A 26,316-nucleotide genomic window follows, 5' to 3' on the forward strand; every position below is an offset into this window, starting at 1 on the left:
AGACAATAAGATTTAATTTTGTAACACAATAATATTTTTATATTATAATAATATTTATAATATTAAATATAATTTTACTCTGTTTATTAATGTTTTTACTCAACATTTGTGCAGTTTTTTGAGGATTTATGATTTTTTTTAAATTTCTATAAATAAAAAAAAAAAAATTTTAAAACAGCATTTTAAGTTAAATAAACTTTATAAAAGACCCAGATTTCTAACTTTCATTACTTTCACATTAATAAACAGTAAAATTATATTTGTAAAAAAAAAACAACAAAAAAAAAAAACTAATGATCTATTACAAAATTAAATTTTATTTTTCAAAGACCACGAGTGAGACTTTTTTTGTCACGCCTACATAAAAACAGATAACATTCCATTTTTTTTTTTTTGGTAGATCTAGAAAGTGTTGAGAGCTGTAGGAAGTTTCATACCATTTGGAAAAAGAGAAGAAAAAAAAATGTAATTCAAGCAAAAGTCATTTGGGACCCCGAAGACCATCAGAGGTTAAATAATGGTCTTTCCATTGCAGAATAAACACAATACCTCGCTTTGAAGTTGTCAGCGTTGGCCGATCCCGGAGGGGGGAATGTGCGTGTGCGGTAGTTCTTGCTTTGACTGGCTGATGCAGCGATGACGGGTGACGACTCCCTGCGCCGCCCTTCTCCGGCTCCCGACAGATCCTGCAAGCCGCTGTAGGTCGCAGAGCCATGCAGGGGTTTGTGGGGCGTTCCTGCAAGACTGCGGCTAGGTTTGGCTCCTTTAGTGTTGGGACTCGGTGTGTAGAGAGAAGCATCGATGCCACTGTCACTGGACCCTCCCTTACCCATTAAGTCCGGGTCGGGGTCTGAGGGGTCACTCAGGACACCGGAAACCCCACCTCCCATCCCGTCAAACCAGCGCTCGTCACTGTGACTGCTGGAAGCGTTGCTGGAGAGTGTGTTACTGCTGGAGTGACTGGAATAGTGTGTCTCACCCTGAGAGAGAGCAGAGACATAAGTACATGAGACTGAGAGCCAAATCAAACCGCTTCCTTGTTCTCGCGATGATGAGGACGACGGCTCACCTTAGAGTGCCGGTTTGGAGAGTCTTTCCCTGCAACGTCCTGTCGGGTCTGTCTTCTCTGAGCGGAGGCGACTGACACACCTCGTGATGACGCAGGAACATGCCACATGGGCTCTGTCCGACACACACACACAAACAGGTGAAGCCCAGTTCACACTGACAGAATCAGTCACTCATTGAAAATAAATGACTTCCAGACGACTTGTACCGAGGTTAGAGGTGTAACAATATATCACAATACAAAAATGCGACAATATGTATCGTGGATAGTGGAAAAAATTCAAGTTTTCAGAGTTTTAGTGTAAGTCTTATATTAAACTACTATATATAATGTTGAATATGATGTATACTAATGCAATGGGGGAGTATCTGTGGGTCCTGATAATGCCAAATGTCTGATGTTACCAGTAAAAAGTGGCCGACATTATTTTAAATATATATAGTCAGTGAAAGCGTGCAAGCATATCATCCTAAATTGTCCTTGGGTTATAAGCACCAAGTCCAAGCCTATTCATTTACACACACGATGTAATATTGATTTTAGCATCTTAAATCAACAGTACATTTTTTTGTAAACCTTTTACCTTATGTCTTGGAGTATCGCAATAATATCGTATCGTGAGTTCAGTAACGTGATATGTATCGAATCATGACGTGATGGTATCGTTACAGTGTGAACGTCCCCTTAAAGGATTAGTTCACTTTTGAAAAAACTTTTGCTGATAATTTACTCACCCCCATGTCATCCAAGATGTCCATGTCTTTCTTTCTTCAGACGAAAAGAAATTTAGGTTTTTGATGAAAACATTCCAGGATTTTTCTCCATATAATGGACTTCAATGGGAACCGGATGGTTCAAGGTCCAAAAGACAGTGTTAATAACAGTTTCAGATGCAGCTTCAAATGTCTTTAAACGACACCAGACAATGAATAAGGGTCTTATCATGCGAAACGATCGGTTATTTCAAAACTTATTCCAAAAATGTAACTTTTCTAAGGACAAATGCTAGCCTTGCTCTATTCCGTGAGGCGCGTTTGCAACGTCACGTAATACGTAATTACGCTCAAAAGGTCACGTAGCCAGGAGTACAGAATTAAAATCCTTTTTCCTTTTAATTCCTTTTTTTTGTAAACGGTGTTTGAGTTAGTTTGCACGTTCAACCTATGCGTTCAACTTGTAAACACTGACTCTGTATTTCCGGCTACGTCGCCCGTGACCTTTTGAGCGTAATTACATAATACGTGACGTTGCAAACGCGCCTCAGAGAATATAGCAAGGCTAGCATTTGTCCTTAGAAAAGTTACATTTTTGGAATAAGTTTTGAAATAACCGATCGTTTCGCATGATAAGACCCTTATTCATCGTCTGGTGTCGTTTAAAGACATCTGAAGCTGCATCTGAAACTGTTATTAACTGTCTTTTGGACCTTGAACCATCCGGTTCCCATTGAAGTCCATTATATGGAGAAAAATCCTGGAATGTTTTCATCAAAAACCTTAATTTCTTTTCGACTGAGGAAAGAAAGACATGGACATCTTGGATGACATGGGGGTGAGTAATTTATCAGCGAAAGTTTTTTCAAAAGTGAACTAATCCTTTAAGGGTGTTTGCCACTCTTTATTGTGCTTGATTATTAGATGTTTGTTGCGTTTCTTTCAGGCCTTGTTTACACATGATATTAAGATGCGTTTTGGTCAACTGGATCACAAGTGGACGATGCTAAATACAGGAGTAAATGGATCTAAAACTTTTTAGAGCAAATCAGAGTAAGTCAAAAACACATTGGACTTGATTGCTTTAGTAGTGGTTGAATGTGTTCAAAAAACGGTCTTCTCTCCGCCTACTGACCTAATGTGATAACATCCAGGAAACGTTCAAGCCGGACGGGATTTACATTTTTTCGGCTGATGACCCATGTTTGGTTTGAAGACAAGAAACATACTAAGCACAATGTTCTCTCACCATTCCTGATTTCTAACACACACTCGGCTGGTCAGAAACTAAAGCTGCTGCTCTCCATTAGATCGAAAGATCTGAAAAATCCCGTACATTTACCCGCTCATAGCCCAAGAAATCAGGACAGAAGTGATTGAAAGTGGACAAAAGAGACGGATTTAAAACACCAGGTGTAAACGGGTATGTCTCCCTCGTCTACTTGTTATGATACAATCGACCAAAACGCATCTTAATATCAGCTGTAAACAGGGTCTCAGTTTAGCATTATTTACATTTATTCATTTAGCTGACATTTTTATCCAAATCGACTTACAGTTGCTATATATGTCAGAGGAGCAACTAGGGATTAAGTGTCTTGCTCAGGGACACATTGGTGTCGCACAGTGGATTCGAACCCGGTATCTCACACCAAAGACATGTGTCTTATCCACCGCGCCATCACCACCCCAATTGTGTGCATAATGTTAGCATTTCAATTTCATTTAGAAGAACATTTAAGTTGACATATTTCATGTAATATGTATCTTTTATTGCAATCAAGAAAAAGATCTTTAATACCGTAGTTGAAGGAGTCAGACACCTGAATATCAGCATACTAGTGACTATCTCTCAGCCTTTGATCCCAGTGGGTTTGATAAAGGAGCTTTTATTCTGAGTTTATCCAGCAGAGGGCAGAGTTCACACAGTGACGGAGCGGTACGCACAAAAACATTTACAGCAGTCTTTGTTTAAGGACTGGAGCTCTATAAATGTCTTTGTTGTGTTTGTTTACCTGATTTGTTGCGTTCCATCGTGCTTTCTTGGCTAGTGAAACCAGATGATGATTCCCCACTGGAGCCGTCGATAGAAACATGTGGGTCAAATGGCTGGAGAGGCCGCTGGACTGACCCAAACCTACACACAACAACAAATATGAATAATATGTTAGTAAATATATTCTTATTTGGCTTACTTGATCATGTTAACCAGTTCAGGTTGGCTGACATGCCATTGGTGAGCAGGGTTTTGGAGAAAGGGCATGTGGCGGAATTAGCTAAACAGCAGCGTGAAGTAATGTTCGCAGAGAACAAAGGACGTGACTTCAGTCATCAGACTTTATTGGATTGTGGAAAAGGTTTGTAAGATGGTTGGAGGGGAGTTTGGTCATATCAGCTGAAAAAGAAAGCCGTCTAAGAGGCAGATAAATACATATAAAGACGTATATCTAACATACATGAAAAGTATGCACAGATCATGGAAAGTTTAAATTAAGATCTATAACATAGACTGGATGAATACTTATATTTCAAGCTGACTTTACCAAATAAAATGTGTGTCTTCATTATCTTTTATTAGTCTATTACACGCACCAATGACTAAAGCGCATTATGTGCATTAAGGAAACAAACAGGGTCAATTTTGACACCGCACCACTAAGTTTGCATCATACACACGCCACATTCAATCCTGAGTCACTTGCAACCCAAGTGTTCTGTCACTTGTCACCCTGTGGGTTTGAGTGATGTACGGCTGGATCTGATGGGACTATTAATAGCACTCATTAGCACATCTCGCTGAATCACTACCATAAACAGAGTCAGTGTGAAATGTTTAACAGACTCACAGTGCCCCAACATCTCTTTAATGCTCTAACACACTTTAAACTGCTGACGTGTTCAGGCAAAAATACACTTAAAGGAGTAGTTCACTTTTTAAAAAAACTTTTGCTGATAATTTACTCACCCTCATGTCATTCAAGATGTCCATGTCTTTCTTTCTTCGGTCGAAAAGAAATAACAATTTATGATGAAAACATTCCAGGATTTTTCGCCATATAATGGACTTCAATGGGAACCAAACAGTTCAAGATCCAAAAGACAGTTTCAGTGAAAACTGCAAACTGTTCAAAGGGCTTTAAACGAATCTAGACAATGAATAAGGGTCTTATAAAGCAAAAACAATCGCTCATTTATTAAATAAATAACAAAGTTTAAGTTTTATAAGCACAAAAGGTCGCCTTGCTCTGTTCTGTGATGTGCGTTCGTGACTCTCCTCTTCGAACTCGTTCATCAAAATGAACAAATCTTTTTTCGAGTCATTTGGTTAATTCAACGAACGAAATGAACGAATTGACTCGGATAAAGATTTGTTCATTTTGATGAACAAGTTCGAAAACTGAAACTTTGTTATTTATTTTTTAAATGGCCGATGGTTTCGCTTGATAAGACCCTTATTCATCGTCTAGAATCGTTTAAAGCCCTTTGAACAGTTTGCACTGAAACTGTCTTTTGGACCTTGAACCGTTTGGTTCCCAGTGAAGTCCATTATATGGAGAAAAATCCTGGAATGTTTTCATCAAAAACCTTAATTTCTTTTCGAATGAAGAAAGAATGACATGGACATCTTGGATGACATGGGGGTGAGTAAATCATCAGCAATAGTTTTTTTAAAAGTGAACGACTCCTTTAAGGTCTACGTGAGCTAAAAGTTGCCAACCAACTTTAAATTATTATTGTGACGTATTTTCAAGTGAAATTAAATGTGGAATATAATGGCAAGCTTCATATCAGCGGCTTCATCTCTTCACTGATGGTTAGAAGGGAGTGATTAAGCATGATCCGCCCCAGGCCGTCAAACTGACATCATCAGAGAAAGAACACCATTCCAGGATGGAAATTTTCAGATTTTGACCAAAGATTACAAAAACGATTTCTTTCTGTGGGCATCTTAGACAGATTAATTGTTCACCACAAGACTAGTAATCAGCACTACCAAAGTAAAAAAAAGTACTTTTTGATTTCACGCAGACTTTAAAGTATGAGACAAAAACACAATCAGCAGAATTATCCTCCTCATTAAGCTCTCTATAAATATTTAAGGTTTATCATGGGAATGGTGTTTGGGGGGACAAGCTCTAATTAGATGCATAAAAACCAGGATATGCTAATCAATGACACACTTTTTATAATTACATTAAATATGAATGCATGTGAAAAATAAGAAACTCCGTGAACAAGTCAGTTAACTCACATGTATGTTAACTCGCATTCAAAAAAGAAACGTTCGCAACAAGTTCCTCTGGTTGAACAGGGTAGCCAACCATCAAGCACATAATAGAGCGCCATGACTGTCTATACATGCCGTGATCTCGGTTTTATACATGTATACAATCATCCGCAAACACACAATAGCACTGTGAATCAGCACTGTAGGTCTAGCTGATACATGCCTCGACCGCAGCCTATCATAAAGCATCAGACACACCCACCGATGATGTTAAACAGCGCCTGAAGATGTTCATTTCTACCCTTACTCACAGTTATAGCATTCTGTTGTATTAGTTTCCAAGCGCTGGGCAAAATAATGAGTATTTATTCACACTATGTGAGAGCACTTCAGGTATATTAATAAATTATGTTTCTGACAGCAAACATGCTATAGAGTTGGGTTCACTTCGTCAGATCAGTTCTTTTGAATTGAGACCAAACTATTAGCAGTCGTTCACACAGAATGTGTTTTTGCATTCCACGTGATTTTCTACGATAACATGCTAGATCGACGTGTTTGACCATTGCGTTCATCAAAATGAGTCATTTGGTTCATTCAATGAACGAAACGAACTGACTCAGAAAAAGATTCGTTCATTTTGATGAACGAGCTCGAACAGGAGAGTCACGAGCGTGTGTCAAAGAACAGAGCAAGGCGAGCATTTGAGCTTTTAAAACTTAAACTTTTCTATTTATTTATTAAATGCACGATCATTTCGCTTGATAAGACCCTTATTCATCGTCTGGAATCATTTAAAGCCCTTTGAACAGTTTGCAGTTTGCACTGAAAGCGTCTTTTGGACCTTGAACCGTTTGGTCCCCATTGAAGTCCATTATATGGAGAAAAATGCTGGAATGTTTAATCCAAAACCTTAATTTCTTTTCGACTGAAGAAAGAAAGACATGGACATCTTGGATGACATGGGGGTGAGTAAATCATCAGCAAAAGTTTTTTTAAAAGTGAACTACTCCTTTAATTCTGGTGCCTTGTAACAAGTGGGATGATATTGTACAATTATCATTACCTTTCAAAATGAACACCCTGAACAGGCGATGATAACTGGTTGAGTTTATGTTATCCCTATATGGACAAAATGCTTGGAAACATCAGCTCAAATCTATGAATTTTAGAATTTACTTAATAAATTCTCATATTATTTACTATTCTCATGTCCATACAATGGACAGCTCAGTCAAGGGAAAGTATGCCAATATATGCAAAAAACAAACATGTGACCGGCACTGACCCGTCTCGGGAGGGTTTATAGCGGATGAAGGGTCCGCTGAGTCCCGGCACTCCCAGTGCAGTGGAGTTAAACCCAGGGGCTGGACTGGAGAAACTAGCCGAAGGGTTTCTGTACGCCATCCCTCTGTCCCCGCCAAGAGGAGACACACTGTAATGGTTCTCTGGGTAACTGACAGGCCTGTGGGAGGAGACGGAAATAGCTAGTGAGAAGAAAAACAAAGCCAAAATATGCGCCTAATAGTTGGTTTTCCAGAGATTTTAACCATATGCCGAAATGTCTCGCCTTTTAGCAGAGATGTGCTGGGGCTCTCTGTATGGAATGGGGACCAGAGCTTTGTGGGTGCGGCTAGGGACCGGTGGGGGTCCGCCGGGGGTCCAGCGCTGGGCAGAGCTGTGTGTACCCGGGGGACTGTCCCAACGCCACACTGGGGTCCGCTGCCCCGCACGATACCCTGCAGCCACTGGCTCCGCTTCTCCCTTCTGCTCCATCATCTTCATCTCGTACTCCTCCGTACAGCCCCTACAAACACAAACATTACATAAACCATTCAAATTTAAATATGCAAATACCAGCTTCAGTACTCTAAAATCGTTCATCTGTTCATAACTCATATCTCTCTCTCTCTCTCTCTCTCTCTCTCTCTCTCTCTCTATATATATATATATATATGAAGAGTTCAGATGCAAAAGCCTCTAAATGCCATTTGAAATTTTTTCTTTAATGATGATTTTTATAAAATTTGTATATTTAAGTTCAGTAATTTCACTTAAATAACAATTAATAGGTAATTATCATTGCCATTTAAGTGAAATCACTGAACTTAAATATACAAGCTTGATTAAAATTATCATTGTAGAAGAAAATTTCAAATGGCACTTAGAGGCTTTTGCATCTGAACTCTTCATATATAACTATAGATTTAAATAATTTTACTGTAATTTATATAAATATACCGTTTAATTTATATACTATTGTCTAAAAGATTTTTTTTTCACTAAGAGTCCCTTATTTAAATTTTCTCCCCAAGATTAAATTAAAAACGGTAATATCATTAAATATTATGAAAATTTAAAATGAGTGTTTTGTAATATATTCCAGTGATGCAAAGCTGAATTTTCAGCATAATGACTCCAGCCTTCAGTGTCACATGATCCTTCAGAAATTATTCGAATTTGCTGTTCAAGAAACATTTATTATTCTAAGTGTTGGAAACCGATTTTTTTGTGATTCAGGATAGAAGAACATTTATTTGAAACAAATCTTTTGTAATATTCTAAATGTCTTTGTCACTTGAAGAAATGAATGCACCTTGCTAAATAAAAGAATTTCTTAAAATCATACTGACTCCATATTTTTGAGTGGCGGTAGTGTATATAAATCTATTATACCCATTTAAATAAATGTATTTAACTTCTGGGAGCAACTACACCTCTTCATAAAGATCATAGAAACAGCCACTGAAACCCTCGGTCAAAGTCGGTCAAACCTCATTTCAAGTCTATTATTGCCATTTTATATTTCAGATTAACCCAACTCTAAACAACACGTGAATACAAAAGCTGTATTTGGACTTTTATCATGTCAGTTTCTTCCTGTCTAAATGAGTGGCTGTTGGTCAGAACAGGCTGGAATGAGGATCCGATTGCTAAGCGCGACTAGTGTGATCATGACCATTTTAAAGAAGATGAAAACTCTTCATCCCGTGTTAAAGGTTAGAGATTTTAAGGGATGGTTGAGGGAATGAATTTGAGTGTGTGCTTAAGCACAGAGGGTCTGGTTTACTGGCAGATTAGTCCTAAATCCCCGTTGACCAGTGCAGTAACCTCTCCTGAATGCCAAACAGCATGAGACGCTCTCATCAGCGCCAGAATCCCTCTGGGTCTCTCTGCTTTCTGATGATGATGAGAAACTGAAACCCACTCTGACCCCCTCACACTGTCAGCACTTTACCACAAGGACTCAAGACAAGGTAACTTCATCACTCTCATCTACTCTCATTTAGATTGTCAGTACCTTTTCCTGTTTCACCTTTTTTTTTTAAAGAGACGAATACTTACGGTCACTTTTAATCAATTTAATGCGTCCTTGATGAATAAAGACATTAACACTTTACTTGAAGGGGCGTGCATAAGATTAATATGACACCTTCATAATCATGACATGACATATGTTTTATGTATGTTTGTGACAACTGTCATTAAGTGTCATTCGCTCAGTTATGACATTTTGAATGCAAATATGACATTGTTTGAGATGTCTTTGTTATGACACCTTGACATAAACCAATACATCATAACCTGTCAGTGTCTTTGTCATGACAACTTGACATTACTAAGACAACAAAACATGACATAGCACATTAATTATCAAGCTTTATTTGTTAACATTACATTAAACTGTCAGGTGGTTGGTTTTGACATTGGCTGTCATGAAGCCATTATAACTTTTTAATGACAAATTCAATTAGTACCACTGTAGTTGAGGTCACGAAAAATATTCATGACACAGTTATAATGCCTCATGACAGCCAATGTCAAAGCCAACCACATGACCGTTTAACTTCATTTAATGTCAAGTTGTCATGACAAAGACACTGACAGGTTATGATGTATTGTTTTATGTCAAGGTGTCATAACAAAGACATCTCAAACAATGTCATATTTGCATTCAAAATGTCATTATTGAGCGAATGACACTTAATGACAGTTGTCATAAACATGCACAAACCATACTTCATATTCAAGACATATGTCATGTCATGTCAGTCTTATGCACACCCCTTCAAGTAAAGTGTTACCGACATTTATAATATGGCCACGTTCACACAGCAGCAGAATACAGTTGTCAATCCTGTATGAGTCCTTAATACGGTTACGTTCACACACAGTTCAGTTATTTATGAGAGTGACAACCGCATTGCATTCTATAACCAAACACACACCCGCAAATTTTCAGGACTCACAACCGTGTTCTTAGAAACCCTGCAATGTGTGAAGCAGGCTGGACAATATATCTCGATTGGATTGCCAGGTCAAAATGACAAGACTTCAGTTTTATGGACGTCTCCATATTTGTTATTACTGATATTCCAGCCCTTAACCTAGTGGCAACTTCTGCTCCCTGACATCTATATTTCATACATCATATTTATTGTATGCTGCTACCTATTATCCTCCATTCACAGCGAGGGAGAAAAAGACAGTCAGAAAGCCAAAATGAGACAAAAGAAAGCAAGGAGAGGGAGAGAAGGAGGGCGAGAGTGGAAAGCACACCAGGCCACAAAAACTCTCTTCTGAAGACCACAAGGACATATAAACTAGCCCTGACTGACTACACACACATATAGAGAGGATGTAAACTAAATACAAACTCTTAACCCTAAAGGTAAAATTCACGTTTATATAAACCTGCCAGCTCCATCGAGGTCCAAAAGTCTGAGAGCTAATGAAAATACTTCCATTTAACATTTTTTTTGTGTTATAATTTAATATTATTAAAAAATTCATCCAAATTAAAATCGTGAAATGAGTGACATTAAATTGAACATTAGTATTTGCTTCAGCCCCTTTTGCTTTAATGACAGCAGCAGTTTGTGTAAATCTCTGATGATCTTCTGACTTCCTGTACAAACATTAACATGATCAATGACACAAATTTGCTTATTTAATCAGGGACCAGTATGGACCCCACACAAGGAAAAAAAAAGCAAGATATTGTGGCTGAAACTTCAGAATCTGATCAACTTTATTCACTCCCTCTGTAGTTAAATCATGGCCACGAGTCACAATGAAACGGAAATAGCAATGGAAGTAGAGCCAGACCGATTTATCGGTACCGTGGCAGTTATTATGGCCGATAAATGAATATTTAAAAAATAAAATAAAAATGGACGAAACAAGCTTCAACCATGTCATGAGTTTGAGTAATTACGTTATGTTACGTTGTTACAGTGTAGTTGACTGACTGTCCTTTTAACTTTTGACAATGTGACTGAAGTATTTCTTCAATAGCACGTGACAGTTATAGCAATGAGACTCATCATCTCTCCTTGGCCTGTTAAATGTATGTTTTACAATTTGCAGTATGACGTTATCCATTGCTAAATTATGGCTCATCATAGACTATCTAACCACAAAGCTAGCTAATGCCACTATCATCAGTCTGTTCTGTTGTGACAATGAAAGAAACAAGTTTCTTTTTAAAATGCGTTATATTATTTTTGTTAAAACTCATAAATAACTACAAATAACTAATGTTAGGGAAATCTGTTAATGTTTTGTTGCGCGTTTCTGAAATAATAAATAAATAATTAAATAATAAAAAAATATCCGCCGATATATCGGAATATCGGATTTTGAAACCAACAAATATTTGTATCGGTATCGGCCTTCAAAATCCATAATCGGTCGGGCTCTAAATGGAAGTATTCCCAGATACGGCACAATTACAAACCGTTCTCAGCACGGTTGTCTAACTGTATAACCGTACTGGTATAATGCCTGTTGCCTGGCTATCAGTTTTTCTGTATCTGGCCAAGCACAATATTTGATGAACAGATGTATTTTTATTTAACTAGTAGGGCTGTCAAACGATTAATTGCATTCAAAATAAAAGTTTGTGTTTACATAATATATGTGGGTGCACTGTGTATAATTATATATATATATATAAATATGTAAATACACACACATGCTTGTAAGTATTTTCATGAATATACTGTGTGTATATATATATATATTTATATATAATTTATATTATATATACATATAAATATTTTATATATAAATGAGATATAAAATATATATAAAATAATTACAATTAACTAACAGAAACAAATGTAATGCTCATTGTTAATATTAGTTAATGCATTTATTTACATATAAAGTGTTCCCAATAGTTTACATCATAACGTTTCTTTGTTCAAAATGAAGACTGCCATCTTTTAAAAAAAAAAAAAAAAAAAAACCCCACCATATTTTCAATGTGGTCTCAGACTTTTGGACCCGACTGTACATTATGCTTAACTTAGAGATGATAACAAATTCTCAGACAATTATCAGCACATGCAGTTTCTTATTAAAGACACATAATTAATCAGCACACATTAATGTTTCCTGAAGCCACGGGTGGACAAAGACAAGAAAAACCCCGAGCGTGAAATTACAGCCTCGTGTTGCTACCTCTTCAGCACTGAAAGAGTGCAGTCAGCTCCAACACTCCTCTTTTACTGCCATCCACCCATCCAAGTATTTTCATTCCTTTGTCATTCACAGCTGTAATATAACTGAGTCCCAGCATCTCACGTCCATCCTCTCTTTGTCTCCGAGCCCATCACTAACCTCTGCGTGTAGACCGGATTGTTGTATCGGATGTCCGCAGGAGCGCCATGAGGCTCTGACTGACAGCTGAAGTACAAACCAACCCTGACAACCGGACACGCACACACACTTCTGCTCTCCCCACCCCTCCAATCCGCTCTTTCACTATGATAACAAGAGGAAAGAGAGAGAGGGAGGGAGAAACGGAGGGAGAAAGAGGAGGAGGGGTGTTACTTTCCACCGTATGCAACACCCTCCCACTTTGTTTCCCAGCGAGGAGATGCTCAGACATGCCGGTCTAAATATCCTCTCCCTGCATGCTAAACACGCCGTCCGTTCCCTCTCGGTGTCACGCCGAACACGTCTTAATTAAAACCCCTTACTTATGTATCTTTCCACGGGCTTTAGTCTCATGCAATCTGCTCTCCTGACTCTCAGAGAGTGGACCAATGAGCAAACAGAGGAGGGAAAGCGAAAGAGATAGAATGACAAAAACACAAGCATGTTGAAGCATGCAATTAGCACGCTCCTTTCGTTCCTCAGCACAGTGTGGGTGGGGGCGTGCGCGCGAGAGAACGTTTCAAAGAGAGTTTACTTGTGTAATTAACCACAACTGCGAACACATGTCCCTCTAGCATGCAATCAAACAGAGTAATTAGTCCCTTGCAGGAGCCACTCAGCAGAAAGTTCAGAGACATGTGACGCTAAACTGTGCAATATAATCATTTCAAATGATCATTGAAACAAAACCGGTGTTTTGGAGTCTGCAAACGTACCTTTTCGATGCTGAGGCTTCACATAATCACCGTTTTCATTTGTAAACCGTTCCATCCCTCTCTCCTCTCCTCTTCTAACACTCTCTGTCCTGCTCTCTCTCTAACACTCCCACTCACTGTTCCCCGGAGAACCGAGGCGTCTGCCAACGTTCTCAAAAATCTGGAGAGCGCCTGTGTGTATTTGTGCGCGCGTCTGTTTGCGCACCAGACAAGGAGGAGGTACGACTCGAGCGAGAGAAACAAAAGCTTTTCCCCTCTCGTTTGAAGATACGTTGTATCACCTATGAAAACAGCGAACCCTCAGTGAAATCGTTTGAGTCGTGTCAGAGGGGTTCCAGCTGGAGGGCATCTGCAACGAGCAGCATTAACTCTGCCACGAAAGATTCGTCATTAATCTTTCCAAAACCAGAATGTGTCTCCAGAGGGGTGGAAAGTGCAAAAAACAAATAACAGCAGCCCTGTCAGAACTGAAATGTGCTGCTGCCCAGATTTTAGGCTTAAAGGGACACTCCCTCCATTTGCATTAAAATTTCCATTGTTAGAGATCCATTTATACTATTGAATGGTCGTCCAACACCCTCTCAATTTCCCGAGACGAGAGAAATCCGCTATTTACCTTTTTCACCTCCTCCTCCAATTATGCGAAAATCGTCAATTTACGTCATTGTAGGAGGAAGTGTAAGATACCCCTTTTCCACCAAAGCATTTTGAGAGCCGGTTCGGACCATAGACCGTAAAAGAAATGGACAGAGCGATCTCATTAGAACTCCATTGAAGCCCGTTTTTGGCAACCGTTAGCCTACTTTCACTAAAACTGCTTCTACTGGGCCATAACATAAGCTACAAGGTAATGGAGCATTTTATACATTGTCGTGTTTCTTTAGAAACAAATAAAGGACAAATGGGGTCTTCAAACGCCTCAGATGTAAAGTTATTCGCTGTCAAAGTGACGCCAAAATGAATTGGAGTCAATGGGAATGCTAACGCAAGTGAAGTTCTGCTACAAGATGGCGGCTCCCGCGAGGCTTCAACTTCAACTTACCGACCAGTTCCAGTTCTTTGCGTTTCGACAGCCAAAGAACCGGTTCTCGGCCGGGAAAACTGGTTCCAAAGCGGCACCAACTTTTTGCTGGACTAGAACCGTTCTTTTAACACGTCATGCTTACGTCGGGGGCTGGGGCGGGTTTAGATGTGTACTAAACATATTTTCTGACCATAATATTGGATCGCAAAGCCAGGATAAACATTTGTAGAGTCCGTTTTTGTAATTGATATGCTTGAAGTTGGCGCAAGCGTTTCTATTTTTTATGTATTTTTTTTATTGAAAACATTATAAGCAAAGATAAATAGAACAAATAAATGGAAAGAAAAAAAAGACACAAGACAGGGGTACATAACTAATCAGAAAAGATTACATAACAAAGGAAAAGATTAAAAGACTTACATATTTCAATTGTTTTTAAAGCCTTCTTGGTACACGAGTTTGAGATAATCCCAAAGAGCGTTTCTAGCTAAGACGTATGGTGACGTAACAACGTCGTTCCCTGGGCGCTCTAGTCAGTGGGAAAACAAACAGGTTCTGAAAGGGTTCGCAAGTTGAAACAACTCCGAACCAACTTTGAACCAGAACCAGTTCCGAACCAGTTCTTTTTTCGGTGGAAAAGGGGTAAGTGGAGGGATTTCTATAAAGACTACAAGCACTAGTTCCCACCCTTTAAAACCCGCCCATAGGGGGTTGGGCCTAAAACAGACCAATCACAGATCAGTGCCAGTGCGTTTGATTTCACCGACATAAACTTTTTAAAAATATGGGCGACGGTACTGAATACGAAGATGGATGCATTATGGATAGGGACCGAAACGCGGCACCAATAGGGAACCGGTTCCGAATAAGAACGAAAATGTCTCTGTGTCATGAGGCGCACACACGCAAAGTCTCTCGCTCTCTCCCTCGTGCACTATACGGTGTGAGGCACAGTCTGATCTGTCTCACATGCGCGCTCTTGCTCACTCGCTCTAGATTCTGGGAGATTTGAACTAATCTGCGGGCATCAGGGAGCAGTTATCAATATGCGGGAGACTGCGAGGGGATTAATGAAGACGCTGAAGACAAAACGCTCCAAGGTTTGTCTGCATTTCACGTGTAAAATTACGCGTCAGAGTAAGCGTGCCGATTGTCTGAAGCCCATACAGAATCACGCCAATCCATTGGCTGATGGCGTGGGAGCCGCCTTGACGCTTATTATATTAGCGCGCATTATCTGATTTCATAGTGCGAAACGATTTCCAGGAGTGGAGCTCAACTCTAGTCTACATTGACGGGCGGAGGAGTGGGAGTGGCCTGCGGAGCTGAGCATTGCAATGCACTATGGGGGTTGTTGTCAACAATCCACCAGCACTAAAAAGTCATTTTCTGCCTTTTATCGACCAAATTAGAAATTTATGACCCCATTCTACTATATATATGACCCACTTTCAATACATATTCATGTCTCCAATGGTGGAATTACCCTTAAAGTCGCTGTTTACAGTACAGAATGACTTGATGATGAATTTGATGATCTATCAGAGAACGTCTATTCTGTCCTGACTGCATTTTTTGTGTGTGTGTCTTATTCAAAAAAAAGGATTCCAGGATTGCAAAGGATTTCAGCTGTGCTGCACTCTACGAATTGTATATCTGGCATTCTTTAAAACATCCACACAACAGGCGTAATGAAGGGATTTGATGCTCTCTCGTCTCTAGATCTCTGGGACATCACAGGCAACAGTACACTGAATGAAGGAAGCAGTCGATGCTCTCGTCTCTATATAAGACAGGCTGGAGTCCGACAGTCTTTAATGGTGTTCTCCGTTAATGATTTATCAAAGATGAATGAATTTAATGGAGTCACAAGAGCTATCTAACGTTCTGATAGAAATGTTGGGCTAATGGCTCTTTGTTATCCTCTACAGGGATATTCAATTAAAGTTCTGAGAGTTACAACTTGTACATTTTCCTCCCAGCAAATGGCCAACCAATCATAGCATAAACGGATTCAGGAATGAATTTCAAGTATGTAGTATGAAATCAAATAAGTCAAATTAGTGCAAGAGCAATTATATGCATTATGGCTCACTCAACTGAATTTTAAGATAGTTTTTCAGGGTATGTACAGGAGCAGGGTACAAAAAAACCATATAAATGAATATAAATATAAGTTAATGAAGCTTAATTCAGCTTCAAACATGTCGTTTTTAAAATCTTCATATATGCCACACCAGAATATCTCAAATCTGGCTCTGGATCCTCAAAGCCTCATCAAACTATCTGTAATTTTCTAGCAAAGCCGGGTTCACACTTTTCTTTATGACTGTTGCTATTCAGACTCTGTATAAACATGACTCTCGCTGTAAGCCATGTCACACTGGGATCTCTGTTGTCAATGTCAGACTGTACGACAGTCAAGACGCGTTAAAAATGGACACACACACAAGACTTGTCCACAGTTTTACATGCGGGATAGAAATGGTGGATAGCAAACAAAACAAAATCTCTAGCGTTAATTTTGATCATGGCTTTTCTTAAAAAGAAAACTGGAAAAAAAATTGAGACGTGTGTGTAGCAAGTGGTGGTTTGTTGTTGTCTCACTAATTGCATCATCAGCTTCGGCGCTCGTATTGATTTTTGATTTGATGGTTGTTGTCGGATAAGTCACACTACAGGAATGTGCGTCAAATCTGACATTTAGTAGGAGGTCAAATTTTATAGCAAGTGTATTGGCTGTCGGTAAACATGTGGTAAACATGTCAAACTAATGATCGAAGACTTCAGATTTTAGCCTAGGATTAGAGAAATCTTTTAGGATTCACAAAATTTGTCTCAGGTGGCAAAATCTTTGCTAAAAATGCACACAAAATGCTCTGAACCCTGAACCCTGTGATTTACATTGTATATGAATACTAGAACAACACTGGATATGAACCAACAGTGTGAATGTGTAATGCATTGTAACACCTGTCATTCCTCTCTGCCACATCAAAGTGTGTATTTATATATATCTCTCATGCATGCCGCTTCAGATGTGGCTTCTGAGATCTAATAAATCATAAAGTATCTTGTGATGTTACAACAGACAGCATTTGATTTCTCAAACAGCAGCCATTTACACCATCGAACTCGAGAATAAGTGCAAATTCCCATAGGCTCACCTGCGGGCCCCACCCTCTTCATAAGGTGGAATAATGACCACTTTTACAGTGACAGACGTCCGCAGTAAGTCGATCATCTGATCATGGGAGAGTGTCACCGCTGCAACCTTGCAGATTTCCACCAATCGGCTACCCTGCCGGAGTCCCGCCTGCCAAGCGAAACCGTATTCCTCCACCTCGGACACCGTTCCGTCCAAACGCACATGGAAACCAAGCTGGCCTAAACCATTACGTCGCAATGTCATATCAACCGTCTCACAACCTACAGTCAATGCCTGCAAGGGGAAACAGAGAGACAGATAGGAGCTCAGAGACTATAAGGGTGTGTTCACATTTGTAGTTTGGTTGGAAACATGGTATTTTAACACCGAACCTAAAAGCATTTGGATATGTTCACAACCTGATTGGTCGGCTTTTATTAGATATATTTTAGGGCTGGGTAATAAATATCGATTTCTCGATATTAATCGATTCTCAATTTTACGAACCAATTGGATTCTTAAATCTCAAGAATCGATTAGTCATCCTGTTTCATTTGAACTAATGGGACATTGTATCGCGGCTGTGCGCATCCAAAAAAAAAAAAAAAAAAAAAAAAAAAAAAAAAAAAAATCGCAATAATCTTTGTCCTTTGTTACTATTGATATGAAACAAAGTCTCAAATTTCAAATTACGTCCATTTTCTTTAGAAATTCAAAAACATAAAAATAACGGTTTGGCGCTGTGGCGTGAGATCGCTCTGGCGCAGCTCAAGAGAAGCAGCAGCGCTGATCTCTCTTCCGGGTTAATAATACCAGTTACAGCGCGAAATAAACATGAATGAGCATCTGAAAGTGTGTTAAAAGATAGAGTACAACTTATCGAAATCCGTATCATGTCACATTGATTCGCTCAATCAGCGTTTCAACCATGGAAAGACGTCAGTTAAACAGCTTGTAATCAATGTCATGTATCGTCATATTTACCTCAGAAAACCCACATAAACTCGTTAGTCAGCTAGAAAAAATAACTCTAGAGAGGAGCATTTTGCTAAATACAGTATATACACCATATTACATGCATTATAATCTTAATGTTCTTCAATATTTAATGCATATTAGAATAAATCTGGCAAGTTGACAGCCACCATTTACCAATATTGTTTATATTTTCATATAATCTTCTTATTATAAAAATAAATACAAGTGTAATTTAAGTGTTTGTATAGATACAAAACAGTTCATTATTACCTTAATATTGGGCTAATGAAGCCTAGTAGGATACAACTAGACTTCCATAGTTTACAGCATTAGTTAAGAGATTTGATTCCCTTGAGAAAATTTGCCATTTATTGTAACTGATATCCAAAATAATCAATATTGAATCAAATCTTGTGAATCAAAATCGCAAATTGAATTGTGAAATGTGTGTCAATACCCAGCCCTAATATATTTTACACTGAATCTTACAGAACATCCAAAAATGATGCTGTGTTCGGGGCTAAATGCGCTCACCCAACATATGAGGGTATTTTGACCAGCTGAGAACTCATGAAGAGATTCTAAAATGTGTAAAGGAGTCAAAACAGTCATCTAGATGTCTTTGGTCAGTGATGCATTCATATTTCATACGAACCGCACCAGAGTTTGTTAGGAAGTGGACTGAGACCCATCTCACTAATAGCGCTTTTCCACTACACAGTACCAGCTCGGCTCGGCTCGCCTTTGTTTGGTTTTCCACTGTGTAAAAGTTGTACCTCTTCCTGCTTTCGGGTACTTTTTTTGGTACCACCTCCGGCGAGGTTCTAAGCGAGCTAAGGCGATACTAAAATGTCATGAGAAAACAATGCCGACTGCTGATTGGTCAGTGAGAATCGTCACCATAAAGGATTTTGAAAGCCGATACTGATACAAACATTTGTTGGATTTAAAATCCGATATTCCGATATATCGGCCGATATTTTATTATTATTATTATTTTTTTTCAGAAACGATGATAATAGATGATACGTGTCATTGCTATAACTGTCACGCGGTATTAAAGAAATACTTCAGTCACATTGTCAAAAGTTAAAAGGACAGTCAGTCAACTACACTGTAACAACGTAACGTAACTATTACTAGCTAATTCCGCCTCACCTTTGGGTTATTTAACAGCAGCAAAACTAGACATGATAGTCAGTATAGTCAACGACTGTGTAGAGTGCCCTCTGGTGGACAAACTCAAGTCCAACACTCATGACATGGTTCAAGCGAGTTTCGTCCGTTTTTATTTTATTTTTGAAATATTCATTTATCGGCCATTATAACTGCCGATACCGATAGTTTGGAAAATGCCTAATATCGGCCGGCCGATATGGCTCTACTGGAAAAGCGCGATAACAGAGCAATCGCAGCAGAGTTCGTTTTAATCCAAACAAAATGCCAAGTGTGAACACACCCTAAAACTCACATCCCATAATGCAAACCAATAACTTAGCCATCAATGTATGTATCAGTACCTTAAGTCTCTGCAGCACCTCTCTGATATCGTGCGCGCTGCCCTCGGGTACCCGTAAGGCCACGTGGTCTCCTCTTCCATAGAAAATCTTCAGTGCAAGTCTTTCTGCCATCCAGCCAATCACATCCGCACAGAAACAGTTAAACACCACCTCTTTGGTGGAGCAGTCCGCCAGCACTATATACTCATTGGAGATGGCAAGAGCACAAGGAAGCTCGGTGCCTCCGCCACTGTAGTCCTGCGCAAGTACGCGCCAAACAAGCGCCCCGGCGGCACCCATTTCGGCTGCTTCGCGAGCCCGGACGCGCTCTTTGCGTTTGGAGGCCAGAGAGATGAGGTTGTTCAGTTTGCCAGCAGTGTCGAGCGGTGTAGTGGAAACACAGTTCTCCGCCAGGTCCCGCAGGTATCCTTGGCGCGTGCGGGTTGCCATGGCGTGAAACTTCTCTGATTTGTGCGCAGCATTCTCTGCATTAATGATCTTGGCCAGCAGAAAAGCACGAAAGGCAGCGGGGTCACGGAACATCATGCCATTTGAAGGTATCGCCGGACCAAACGGAGGGACGTCCTTCATGCGGGTCACTGCCACACTATAAGAAGAAGAAGAAAAGAAAGCTTTCGGTCACTGAACTATATTTTCCACGACATAATCAGCCACTACTGTACTTAGCAAGGGTTGCTATGGAAACAAGGCCAACCTGTAGCAGGTGTTGTCAGAGCAAGGGTTGTGCACACGGACAATGACGAACACGTGCTGGAAGTGAGAGCGAATATTCTGTGGGGTGAACGGGTGGGCTCCCGGCTCCTGGAATATAATCGTGACTATATCATTTCCTATGTGCCTCTTCCTCAGGAGCTGTGAATGAAATGAAAGGGAGAAATTCAATGGAATAAACAGCTAGGAAAATGCTGCCACAGTGCCAGGGGTGTTGCTAGGGCGTTCTAGATGGTTGCTAGGTCTCAAACCAGCCACATTCACTGACCGTCTTATGCATATTGCACACAAAACTAGGAAGCTTTACTCTGATTGGCTGACTTTATTCTAGAAAGTGAGGACACAATGGTTTTTTTTTAATCAATCTGACTGGAAACAAATGAACTGTCACAATTGAACAGTTTTTACATCTAAATAAATAAATAACAATAGTAATAATTTTAGAGATTAAAGTGAAAAATTGCCAAAATATTTTAAAAAATCATTTTATGCTTCTTGATTTCAACATCATCCCTTTTTTTGTTATCAGTTATTTACATCAGTTATGAGTTTTATGTTATAGATAGTTACAACAAATATGACGTAATGAAGTTCTGGTGACCACATTTTTTCCATATCTTTGAAAGAGACTTAAATCTTTTGTGTGAGGCACTCTATATGTAGATTAAACTAAATGGTGGTCACAAAAGGGCCCACTCTTAGGTCTCTATGATATTTTATTTCTATGAGTCTGGATATGGCTCAGATCTTTCCTTCAACAAGTACTACTTTATTGTTTAATGCGCCAATGTACTTGCATCAACAGATATCAAAAAAAGATTGCAAGCGTGGAAGAGTAGGAGAGAGAGAGAGAGCAAGAGAGAGAAAGGATAGTGTTCTGCTGAAGGACACAGAAGAAGAAAATGTGGGAACTGGCAGAAATCTCTTCATAGATGCACAATCGTTCCGCTGGTGAGAGACACGGATGTGTGAAAAAGCCTGTAAACAGCACTGCAGCACAAATCTGTGAGACAGACACTAAAACACAAGTAATCAAATGTACTTATGTTGTTAAAAGATCATGCTGTACTAGGATTATAAATACCGGTGAGTGCAAGACAGCACAGTAGTTCATATCTTGTGATATGATGCATCTGAGTCTGTTTGCCATGGTCACAGCACTCAGATTCAACATATTTGCTCTCTAAGGGCAAAAATTTGTCCAAATTCGTGGTAGCATTACATGAATCCTTGATGGAGAAAGTAATCCCAGAATGCACTGCAAAAAGCTCAGTGAAAACAAATCCAAGATGGCTCTTTTGGAAACACTTGAGTAAGTTGAGTCCTAAATGTGAGGATTTATACACTACCGCTATAGTAAACTTATTAAGCATTGATAATAGAATTATTTTTTGAGCACCACATCAGAATATTAAAATGATTTCTGAAGGATCATGTAACACTGAAGACTGGAGTAATGGTGCTGAAAATTCAGCTTTGTAATCACACAAATAAATTACAGTTTATAGAAAATAGTTATTTTAAATTGTAATAATATTTCACAATATTACAGTTTTTGATCAAATAAATGCAACCTTGTTAAGCATTAGATTTTATATCCAAATTTATATTCCAAATCAGTGCATAAAAGGCAGCTATAGAATGATAAAAAACTATTTTATTAATGGAAAGTTTTCACCAAATGAAAAAAGATTAACCGTTTTTTTGGGTCCGTAGATAAGTGGAATATACTGTAGCATTACTTTGATATGAAAAACAAAAGATCCGCACTCGCTTGTGACTTCTTAATGAATTCATAAATTAAATTTGATTCACTGAAGGCGGCTGATTGCCGAAACGTTTCATTGATCCATGTGCTTTGTTGCATACTAAATATATATATATATATATATATATATATATATATAAAATTAATTTATATGACACAAGCGAGTGCATATCTTTTGTTTTTTGATTTGAAAATCAATGGAAAGTTTTCATAATTAAATAAAAACAAATATAATACGAACGAACCCTAATGAGAATGTTTGAGGAATGCCATTACAGTGCTGCCTGGCGAGCAATGCAAAAAAGCATCTGAAAACAGCCAGGAGTGCCTTTCTTCACTGTTATGTACAGAGTTGACTTGTCTATTCTAAGCTGTGAATGTGTTCTGCGAGTTACGTGGACTCGTTTCAACTCTCTCTAAAGTGCTAGGAGAGCTGACAGCAGAGATGCTGAGAACCGATGTTTAAAACTACTGTTAATCAACATAAATAATAGACCATAAAATAAAAGAGCATCTCTGTGGCCTCCAATCTGAGTCAGAGCAATAGAGGCTGCCCACCCGTTCACAACAGTGTGAGAGCATCAATTATATAAGCTTTCTTACATTTCAAACACACACAAAGGAAAAAAACATGGAAACACTGCCCTTCCATGAACGCTGACATCCCGTTCTATCTTCGCCACAACATCCCTTTCTTAATCGCTACAACACACTCACATGTGGGACTGTTTGTGTGTGTGTAAAACAAATAAATATCTGAAAGATAAACACTGCCCTCTGCAGTTCAAATGAATTAACTTAAAGTTCTGCACAACCAATGGTACAATTTTGAGTTTTTTTTATTATTCTATTATATTATATTTACCTGGTCTTACTGCATAATTTTTAGTGCATGTTTTAAGGCAAATAAACTTTTTCTTTTTGAAAACAAATTTGTTTTTTGCAGCCAATATAACCCAAGCTGCACAGGCAGGAAAACCTAATAAATCAAAAATAATACAACCTGTTTCATCCCAATGCCCAATGAACCCATACTTCAATGAAATACCAATAGATAATAATTAATAATAATAATATATTGTAATGCACCTGTCATATACCCTGTATTAAACCAAGCTAAATAAAACATGATGCATGAATAACAATAATTATTAAATATTAAAAAATGTTACCAAAATGTGATTAATTGAAGTCTCCCCCTCCATTATTTCCCTTTTAATAGTCTATTTCACTCAGAAATATATCACACTATGCAAGTTAAATGTGCAAATATTGAATCATGCTGTCTTTAAGCCTGTTTTTATAATGAATGTTTTTAGGGCAAAGCTGTTGACTCATATGCACGAACATGAAACTTCCTGAGGGCAAAAGATGCCACATTACTGGATTTTAATCAACAGCATGGAAATCACTAGACAACCACACCCTGCTCTGATTCATCCAGCAGTGCACATAAAAACAGAGGGAGAACTTGACAATAACCAACCAAAAGAGAAAGAGCGAGAACAATTCCTTCATAACCACATGTAACACAAAATATAGACTCTGTGAGTGGACGTCCAGAAGCTGTGGCCACTCCTGAATAAAAAAAAGAGCTGTGGCACATCCAGTGGATTTACTGCAGCCACTTCATAAACTTTACTACCATTCCAGATGTTTCTTTACAAACTCTTGGGTAACTTTTTTCTACAAACTTTTGGGTCTGCCACAAACAGCCCCGCCACAAACACACTGCAACACATGAGAGCAAAGAAAATGAACAGCATCTGAACAATGTGCAATGCAATCTGGGAGTCTGTCCAGGTGGGAGAGAGGGGGATGTGTCAGGATAAGTTGGGTCATGTCTGTGCTCCACAGGCTCTTACAGTAGATGCACTGGTGAGCATGTGTGTGTTTCGTACCTGTTGAGGATTATTGGGCATGTATGGAAGCATGGTGGACACGTGAAACATGATCTCGTAGTCCTGATAGGTGGTATACAAGGAGTGTGTTCCAGTTGAGTCCGCTGTTAAACATACACATGCATATTAATGATTTAAAACTCTGAGACCACATTGTGAATATAGAATAAAAGTTCTAACAAAAATCTATAAAACAAATTCATATTTTGTTCATGGTGATCAGGATTTACCCAGTTCAAGTGCTACTGTATGTTTATTCAACTGTAATGTGCAATTCACTTTCACACTGTTGCTAAAGATGTGTACACTCTTCATATTGCCTTGCAAAGATGACAAAAAACTTGCAATTTACTTGAGAACATAGTAGGGTTGCCGCGGTGAGGAAAATTTCCCACCGGTTAATCGACGTGTGACAACACCGGTAATCCCGGTGTCACCGTGGACGGCGGGGTGGGGGGGTTAAATAGCTTTTAAATGCGTGCCGAAATCGAAATAAGCGCACTTTTAAGCGTACTTTCTGCTAATACAGAACTTTTATTAGCATAACGAACGAATCAAATATAGACAGAACTTTTATTAGCATAACGAACGAATAAAATTAACCCCATGCATAGGCTGAAAAAAGTGAAAATCGGCAAACTGTGGGCCCAAACAAATAAGAACCATAAAACGTTTATTAACGAATAAGAAAATAAAATAGGCCTAAATAAATTACACAAAGTTTCAATAAGATAAAACCAAATAAAAAGAGACGAATATAAAATAAAAACTTCAAAAAGGATCTTAGCCTACATAAATGACAGCAGTCTAAAAAAAAGTAAAACACTATAAATTGGCATTTATTAACATTAATATATATTGGCCAAAATATTGCCAAACAGGCGCTTTTGTATTGCGTTTTGACACCAAGTCTTCCGCCATAATCTTGCTTTTCTGTAATTTGACTCGTTCTCGTCTCCACACGTGCTAAATGGAATCCTGATGCTTGCTGATCTCTTGGCACGCACTGCGTAGTTCATTTTTAATTATAATGTATGCTCTCTTCTGAACTAAATAATTGAAAATTATTATTTTTAATTAATTCAAATAAATATTTTAGCAAAAACGAATACTTAAAAAAAAAGTCAAGAGATCGTGGTGTCACGGCGGGAAAGAGATGTCACCGGTGATGGGGCTTAAAACCGGTAACACCGTTAACACCGTCTATCGCGGCAAGCCTAGAACATAAGAGCAGTTGCATTTTAGATTTAACATTTAATGGTGATTAAGTGTGAACTGGATGCATCAGTGAGTGGATGGTGAGATGTTTTGCTAAATAAAATGATCCTGCCCGAACTTTATTATAAGCGAGTTTATGTGAGATTTCAGTGTGGATGAGAAAATGTGAAATGCTTTTGTGGACGGAGCAAAAACTGTTTTCAAATGTATCCGGATTAACATAACCAAAGTTTTGAACTTGAAGGAGAGCTCGGGTCAATTTTAACATTGAGCTCATTTTTTTGGACATTTGGAGTGCTGTCAGTACAGACAAAAACGATAAAAATCGGTGTTGCCTACACCGTGTTATCCTCTTTTTAATATTCGCACCCTGTTGACTTCAATGGGGCATGTTCTAAACCTGCTTAACATCCTTGATTTGTCATTACGAGTGCACAGCCATGTGAGTGGTGTTATTAAGAGTGACCACGGTCAATCTGACTGCAGTAGATGTGAAAGATATCAATAAAAATGATGTTAATTCAGCCAGCGCACATGCATCTATTTGCTTCCTGTTTTCGGTGGAAGCCCACAGTAGTCGATTGTCGATCTCACGCGCGTGATCATTGGTGAATATCATCTCAAACCTACCACTGTGTGATGTTCTGAGAACATCA

The 26,316-nt window shown here is 38.8% G+C and overlaps 1 protein-coding gene across 5 annotated transcripts in view; it reads right to left on the reverse strand.

Moving 5' to 3' along the window:
• The window catches only part of sipa1l3 (signal-induced proliferation-associated 1 like 3), a 96,284-nt gene that overhangs the window by 11,199 nt on the left and 58,769 nt on the right, over positions 1 to 26,316 (reverse strand). For all 5 annotated transcript variants that reach the window (XM_039683849.2, XM_039683847.2, XM_089116515.1 and 2 more), the window contains 9 exons: positions 24,443 to 24,546; positions 20,757 to 20,914; positions 20,063 to 20,648; positions 17,584 to 17,858; positions 7,581 to 7,817; positions 7,299 to 7,475; positions 3,798 to 3,919; positions 1,070 to 1,182; positions 550 to 980 (listed from right to left, as the gene is read on the reverse strand). In XM_039683849.2, coding sequence (XP_039539783.2) covers positions 550 to 980; positions 1,070 to 1,182; positions 3,798 to 3,919; positions 7,299 to 7,475; positions 7,581 to 7,817; positions 17,584 to 17,858; positions 20,063 to 20,648; positions 20,757 to 20,914; positions 24,443 to 24,546 — 2,203 coding nt within the window. The remainder of the gene's footprint in view (positions 1 to 549; positions 981 to 1,069; positions 1,183 to 3,797; positions 3,920 to 7,298; positions 7,476 to 7,580; positions 7,818 to 17,583; positions 17,859 to 20,062; positions 20,649 to 20,756; positions 20,915 to 24,442; positions 24,547 to 26,316) is intronic.

The sequence above is a fragment of the Pimephales promelas genome, chromosome 10, assembly GCF_988280905.1.
Source record: "Pimephales promelas chromosome 10, fPimPro1.hap1.1, whole genome shotgun sequence".
Lineage (NCBI taxonomy): Eukaryota > Metazoa > Chordata > Actinopteri > Cypriniformes > Leuciscidae > Pimephales > Pimephales promelas.